Here is an 8,152-nt window from a genome sequence, read left to right on the forward strand (position 1 = left end):
GTTGGATACAAGAGACCATTGTATATATATGAGCTTGTCTTGTGGGCGCTTTTTGGTGTAGGCCGGATTCATTGTTGTTTGTTTTGTGGTCTGGACTGGCATAGTCGAAGTTTCATGGAGGTGGTGGCCAACAAAGATCATGTCAAGCAGAGCATGGACTTGAAGAATCAATGTGATGTAGTAGGGGAAGTTGAGTTTACTGACACTGATTATGTTAGCATCGAGAAGTGTTTGACTTGTGTCAATAGGTTGAAAGAAGAGAAATATGAGAAGATTGCAGCCAAAAAAAAAAAGAACATGTTTTTCCATTTATGACAAAGTATTTGTACAGCCATATAATATATACAAGAGAGGTGAAGGAGACTCTAGGTTAATGTAATTATAGAGAAAGTATATATCTTAATCTACGCAATCAAACAACGAGAAGAAAATGAGGATGGAGTCTGCAATTAAAACTTGGTTTATATGGAAAGTAAAGTGATTTGATCGTTTAATTTGTGAAGATGAAGGTAAAAACAAAACAACAAACTTTTATTTCAAAGGATTAATTATAAAATACATAGGGGATAGAGGTACATATTAACCAATCCTCTCGGATGGTCAACGTTACAAAGTAAAGTAAAAAGGTACGATGGGCTGTAAACCCCTCATACTAATTATTAAAACATAGAAAATATGGAAGTTGACTCTTGAATAACAAACATTCATAACGTTTGACCGCGATGCTATTTTCCAGAACCGTTGATCTTTGCCTTCAACCTTGCGTTGAACAAATCGTCGATCTGTTTGAGAAAGTTAAATCTCGCCTCAAGGATCAGTTTGCTACGATCAGCCACAGTATCACCAACCTCCTTGATTGTCTCTGTTAATGTAGTTACTTTCTCCCTGATTGAGTTGAGGGCAGTTTTCATGTCCTCCTCATCCTTAATAGCTTCATTCACGTTTTGCATAAGAGACAAGATCCTTTTTTGTAGCTGGTGGACTAAATCAGATACGATGGGGAGCGAGTCTTGCAAAAGGAGCAGCTGAACATCCTGGACCCGGTGGAACTCGTAGTGAGGCGTGAGCACTAGGCCATCAAAAGGATCTCCCATGGCTTTAAAGTACTTCAGCTCCTTCAAGGTGTTTAAATACCTCTTCCTTTTTCCACCAAAATCGTTTTCTCCCGACTCTTTGTCAAACTGAGCCACGGCCTCTAGGAGGAAAAGTTGGCCCATTTCTGCTTTCTCCACGCGATCCATTACATTATCGAAAAACTCAAAAATGGTCAGGATATTTTTAAAATAGGCTCTTCCCATACTTTTTAGAGCTAAGTTGTCGCTTTGATAAGTAAAATTTTTCAAATCTTGCGTAACTTCAAATAGGTTCTTGGAGACCTCCATGCGTACTGCGTGTTGGGAAAAAAATCCAGTTTCGGCTCCAGCAGTAAGGGAGTTTATCACTGTGATGGTTGGCTGCTCAAGCGAATAATATAAGGATTTGAGCTCTGGGTGGTCTTCCCAAGCGGATTCGTAAGCACTCAGGTCTTCTGAGCATTTCGGCATCGTTTCTTCGGATAATGCCATGGATGATATTACTGAAAGGAAAAAATAATATCAAGAAAAGGTAGAGCACAGATTTTGCATACACCGAGCTTCCAAAATCAGAGACGTTAACAACCATTCTCCGTTTACCAAAAATTTAAACTTTTTTGTTTTAATGCATTATAATTAATCAACCTACGTAAGTCATGCATTACAATAAGAACGGATTTTGTAGATATAATATAATGTTTTCAAAATATAATTTCCTTGATTAGATGAAAAATAAATTTGTAAAACTACTTATATATTTAATTTAATATTCATATGTACATCATTCTCGATTAAAATACTAATTTTGATTTCTTAATTTCAATAAAAAATCATTTTATGAGTCACATATAAAATATTCAGTACAGAGAAAAAATACAGTTACCTGTAAAAATTCATGAAGAAAAATAAAATTTTGATAATAATTAGAAAAACCGAACAGCAAAAAAATTAAAATTAGTAATAAAAAATAATTTACTTCTATATATAGTTGTAGGTGTAAAAAAACTTCAAAATTTGATTTCATCATAAATGAATAAATATATATATATATATATATATATATATATATGCAATATTTAAAAGCAAGGATGTGCCGAACATATCAAATCGAGCTAGAGAGAGAGAGAGAATTACCAGAAATTGGATCAGAATAGAGGAGAATAACCTTAACCTTCTTTGACGAATATATTACAGGTTTGTAGTTTGAATGATTTATTAGGTTAGTGATCTACAAGTATTTATAGGAGAGAAAGGAGAAGCCTGTGTTGGCTAATTACAACTATAACCTCAATAGATGTAAAGCAACATTGATAAGTTTACAAATATACTCCCTCCATTTCAAAATATAGGATGTTTTAACTAAAGCACGCAAATTAAAAAGTATTTACTTTTAACAAGTTCAACCAATCAGAAACAATACTGCATAATATAAAATACTAAAGTAATCTTAAAGTTGCATAGAAACTTGAAAACATCCTATATTATGAAACAAAAATCTTTTCTAAAACATCTTATATTTTGAAACGGAGGGAATATAATTCATGCTAAGACAAATGGAAAACACTGAACGCAACAAAACGAGGGTTTTAACTCAAGTCGGTCCATCTGGGAACTATTGGTGTTGACCGAGACCATCTTGGTATCGTTTGATACCCACCCTAAAACATATTTTTTGGTTCGTGTGTATTATAACCAACATTTTTTGATGTCGATCGACACTCACTCGAACCATTTTTTTGGTTCGCAGGTGTTACCACAAGACCTTTCTAGTGAGAGTACTATTTGTAGACATTTGGTTGATGCGATGTTTTCTTTCCATTTTCCTTTATTTTACAGCCGTTTTGTTGATGCAACAATGACGTAAAAAAATCGGTCTTGTTTTTTGTCTTTCGGTTTCTCCCCTCAGACGTCATTGCTTCAAGTGAGCTTCTAAATTGAAATTCCTAATTCGATATTTGTGCTTGTGCTTGCCAGTGGGATGCTTTTTGTGTTTGTGATTTTGATCTTGCGGTTGTGTTTGTGGTCGATGGTCATTAAAATAAAAAGAGGGTAAAAATGAAAAAAAAATATTTTTGAATAGAGATATTTATAAAAAGACGTTACTAACAAATTCTCATGTATTATTATCAAAAGGTTATCAATAAGGAATATTTACATGTTATTGTTTTTTAAAGAACTATATTGTACATTATTTTAAAAATACTGACCTGTTATTTATAATCAAAATATATATTAAAGTATCATGTATTATTAAAAAGGTTATCTACTAAGAATACTGACATGTTTTTTAATTAGTCAAAAATTATATGAACGTATCATGTATTATTTGAAAAGGTTATCTACGAAGATTTAATTACATGTCATTTTATTTAAGAGCTATACGTACTCCCTCTATTCCTTATTAATCTAATTTTTAGGATTTCTAACCTTGTTTTTATTGAATGTTATATGCCTGATTAGCTAACTCCAATTAGTATGAAAAATATTAGCTAGCAATTAACAAAATATACATATACACGGAGTTCTCGAGAGCAAATGGTACCATACTATCCACCAACTAGATTATTGAAATTCCTTTTATTTATATTATAATTTTTAAATAAAATATAATTTGTATGATTGTTTTTTTAAAAAAATTTGGATAAAAAATTATGCAATAAAATCATATGCTAAATATGATGACTTGAAATAAACATCTATTTTGTAAGTTTTAAATTGTTGATTTTGTAATTTTACGTATTAGTCGGAAATCACGATTAAGTGTGATAAATTGCTAAGATTTTATTTTGTAACAATATATGGAATACTAAAAATTTTATTTTAGAAATTGTATAATCATTGGAATATTCTCTTTAAGAGGATTTTTTGGGATATTTTTAAGTGTATTCATAAAATCAACGGATTGACCAATTATTCTATAATCTTTTTTGTAGCCAACCTATATTTAAGGAATAACCTATTTTGTAATCAACATATAAAAATTATATAGTCTACAGAAGATGGTTGTGTACTTCCGTTTTATTAGATAGGGAATATAGTTTGCATGGGTTTTTGCTTGCAAACCCTTTAATTAAGAATTACTATAAACTATTAAATTAATATATATCTCTATGGTCTGAGTTGGCTAGTGTAATATTTAATAAAATCTGATAAGATAATGAAATAATATTTGTTTTAAGAAAACTATACTACACTAGCCAACTCAGACCATATAATCAGACTTATATTTTATATATATCAGTATATTTAATAAAAATATTTATTCAGTTATTCTTAAGAAAATATACATACTTATTTTTTTTTTAAATTCAACACCTATTTATTTAATAACTGATATTTTAATTGTTTGCAAATAGAATAAAATATATATAAAACTTTAATAGTAAAAACAACAAATTTTACTATTATAAAAATAAACAAAATATTATTTTGTGGTGTACCATGGGAACCATCCTAGTTATTAATTATAATGCTTGGCATGTCGTATTAATTTTATAATTTAATAATTTGATTATTCTGATTTTAGCATGTCGGTACTAATGTAGGGGTGGGCATTTCGGTTAAACTTCAGATTTGGTTTAAGTTAGGTTTGGTTCGGTTTATTCGGTTTTTATAAAACTCTAACCAAACTCAACCAAACTTTGTTTAGTTTGGTTTATGTTTGGGTCAATTTATGTTTGGTTTGGTTTGGTTCGGTTCGGTTTAAAAAAAATCTAACAAACAAATTCATTGTCCTTTGATATCCTAAAATAATCAACAAGTTATATAAGTTGAATAATTCAAATAAACCATGAAAAACGAAAACCTAAAAAAACCAACCATACTAAAATCAAATGCCTAATAACTAGAAGTTTAGTAGAAAAGAAAATTGAAAAAAACCAGCAACAACAATGTAAGATAACAATTTTCCATGAAAGCAGAGAAGAGAGATAGTGAGAAGCTAGATATAAATTTGCTTTGACATCTGTAGAGTTTTACACTTTAGAACATAGGGTTAGAAACAATTAAACCCAATTCTACATAATTAATTTATTAAATTTAAAAAAAAAAAAAATCAAACGTGTGAGAGAGAGAGTAAATGCAATCATGGGTATTACTCGTGAGATTACATATTTATAGATCTAATAATATTAATTAACATAAACACACTGGATTATCGGTTTGGTTCAGTTTTAGGTTGAGAAAAATATAACCAAATGGTTTGAGGGTATATTTGGGTTTGGTTTGGGTCGATTTGAATTCGGTTAGTTCAGTTTGGTTTTGGTTCGGTTCCGTTAAAATGCCCACCCTAGTAATGCAGTAATGCTTAGCATGTTGGCATTAATGCTTAGCATGTCAGTATTAATTTTCTACAATTATTCAGTCACTGATAGTGTAAATCGTAGACTTTTTAATTATAGAATTATTAATTTACACTATTTCTATGGTGTGAGTTGGTCTGAGTTGGCTACTGTAAATTGTTTTAAAAGGAAGAAATTAGTAAATAAATCTGTTATAAATAGTTCATGCTAAGAAAATGGGCAAAAAACTTTTATAAATTAACTAATATATAAGAACACATTAGTTATTACATGTTGTTCGTTGTAAAAGAAAACAACTAAGATCGGCAAATCAGAGATCGCATGTGATTAGGAAGAAGACGACTTCGATAGTGTTTTCAAAACACGGGAACCAGAATTCAAAGATAATTCAGATGCGATATTAGTTATTGGATTAATGCTTAGCATGTCGTACACCAAATATGTTCTAACTTTAGTATTTACTGTATTTAATTGTCTATGTTTATAACATATATGTTTAGTTCTAAGAATAGGCTTCTGTAATCATCAACTCAGTTAAATTTGGGTTAAGCTGACTTATTTCATGAGCTAACATCTCGTTTTGATACGCACCCTACAACAATTTAGAATATTCCAATGAACACATGGTTCCATGTCTTATTTATTTCGATATCTATTGAAACGTTGCTACTTGATTTGATATCTATATAAACGTGGAATGCTCACATGGTAGTATTTACCATTGTAGGAAAGTTTCCCGCGCAGTTGAAAAAAAAAACCCATTTAAATATTCTTATAATATAAATATTGACATAGAAAATCTAAATTAATTAAATCCGAATATACTAACAATAGTTGGTTTAGACCTAGATAATAGCTATTAAAATTTATATAACATGTTGGTGAACAAAAAAAAAAATTATATAACATGCAATCAAGTTTAGGATTTTGGCCGTTAAAAATCATAAAATCATCAAAATCATGTTAAACACTATTTAATAATTAAAAACGGTTATTGTTAGAAAAGCTTTTTCGTAAACTAAAATCCAAATTAGAGAGAAAGCATAGTAAGGTAGTTCTAGTTCGCATTATTCAAATTAGATAGATATGACTAGGTAAGAACTTATTTCTAGGTCTGGAATTGGATTTGCAAAGAAAAGAAAGAAAAGAAAAAAAGTTAAGTTCGTTAGGAGATGAATGTGTTTCAAAGAAGTATAAGTTCTAGCAAAGGATTTGGGGAATTAAAAAAATGTATATATATATATAGTTTTGGGCAAAGAAAGAAGTTAGAAAAGAATTGCATAGCAATAAGCTTTTGATGTCTTTATGTGTATTAGTTTAGACTTTAGATAGTGTTTATCTATAAATTTGTACTAATCTTTTATAGCTTTTGTAATCTCCAAGTATCTTTGAATTGCGATAATAATTATCAGTTATCAACTCTCTACATGGTATCAGAGCACTAATCCAAACTTACATTTTTCTTTCTCTCTACGCCTTTCTTCTTCTTCCTCCTTGTCTAAATTTTATTTGCTTCTTCTCCAATTTCCTTTTTTCTTACCATGGCATCTGAAGCCTCTCCTACCTCCTCTGAATCGGCTCCTATATTCAATGTCAATGAACCCCACAAAACAATGACCTACATCAATATGAGAAAAACTCACACCTAACAACTTTATCACCGGGCATCTTCAGATTCGTTCTCTCCTCGAAGCACATAAGCGTTACTGCTTTATTGCCGATGAAGACACCACACCACAAGAAACAATTACCACTGCCACTCATGCAAATCAAGCTAATCCTAACTTTGCCGCTTGGAAACGACAAGACAAGCTTCTCTTCAGCGCTATGTTTGGATCTTTTTCTCAGCCTGCCCAATCATTGTTGCTCGCGCCACCACCACTCGCAACATTTGGGAGATCCTCTCCAACACCTACAGGAAATCATCATGTGGCCGCATTCGTCAGATCAAAGATCAAATCAAGGAGAGTAACAAAGGAACCAAGTCCATGAATGAATACCTGCGTGGTATCATCGACAAGGCAGATGAAATAGCATTACTTGATGCTCCTTTACCACATGAAGATCTTCTAGAATACATCACCAGCTGCCTCAACAAAGACTACAGAGCTATCGTAGAGATGGTTTAAGGACGTGACACACCAATCTCCATTGATGAGTTCCAAGAGAAACTTATCAATAGAGAAAATGCTTCGAAGGCTGCAGGTGAAAACAACACCTCTGTTCCTGCAACTGCCAATGTGACACACCTTTCACGACAAACATATCGTGGTGGTTCCAACTCGTCTCGTGGTGGCTTTCGTCCGTCTCACCCGTATCTCAGCAAGTGGCAGATCTGTGGTATTCAGGGACATGGCGTTGAATGTTGTCCGCTATATCAACAACCGTCACCACAGTTCTCATACACTACTCAACAATTCACTTTGTTTCACGGGTTTGCTCCTTCCCAGGATCTACATCTGCCTCTTCATGCCTCACAATGGCGACCTCAAGCTCATCACAGCACCAGTGGTTCCCAGCCTGACTTGACTCATTGGCTTCTTGATAGTGCTTCCTCACATCACATCGCAAGTGACCTCAACAATCTCTCTCTGCAGACATCTTACATTGGCAAAGACAATGTAATTATTGGTAATGGTAACGGACTACCCATTGCCCACACCGTTTTAGTTACTTTTCCTTCTCATTTCAAACCTCTACAAATTCAGCATGTTTTATGTGTACCTGAAATGCGGAGAAACCTCATTTCGGTTAACAAGTTAAGAAAAAAAACCTCAA

At 32.1% G+C, this 8,152-nt stretch overlaps 1 protein-coding gene across 1 annotated transcript; it reads right to left on the reverse strand.

Annotated features, from left to right (window-relative positions):
• Positions 1 to 510: 510 nt before the first annotated feature.
• Positions 511 to 2,293, reverse strand: LOC104710645 (UPF0496 protein At3g28270-like). The gene is made up of 2 exons (XM_010427275.2): positions 2,208 to 2,293; positions 511 to 1,576 (listed from the first exon to the last, which is right to left on the reverse strand). The coding sequence occupies exon 2, from the start codon at positions 1,563 to 1,565 to the stop codon at positions 726 to 728; it is 840 nt and encodes a 279-aa protein (XP_010425577.1). The 5' UTR covers positions 1,566 to 1,576; positions 2,208 to 2,293; the 3' UTR covers positions 511 to 725.
• Between the last annotated feature and the right edge of the window lie 5,859 nt (positions 2,294 to 8,152).

This window comes from Camelina sativa, chromosome 9, assembly GCF_030686135.1.
Source record: "Camelina sativa cultivar CO46 ecotype springtype chromosome 9, ASM3068613v1".
NCBI classification, from domain to species: Eukaryota; Viridiplantae; Streptophyta; class Magnoliopsida; order Brassicales; family Brassicaceae; genus Camelina; species Camelina sativa.

Excerpts from the sequence above, each read along its gene's own strand:
- LOC104710645 (XM_010427275.2), bottom strand. The coding sequence starts at position 1,565 with ATGGCATTATCCGAAGAAACGATGCCGAAATGCTCAGAAGACCTGAGT.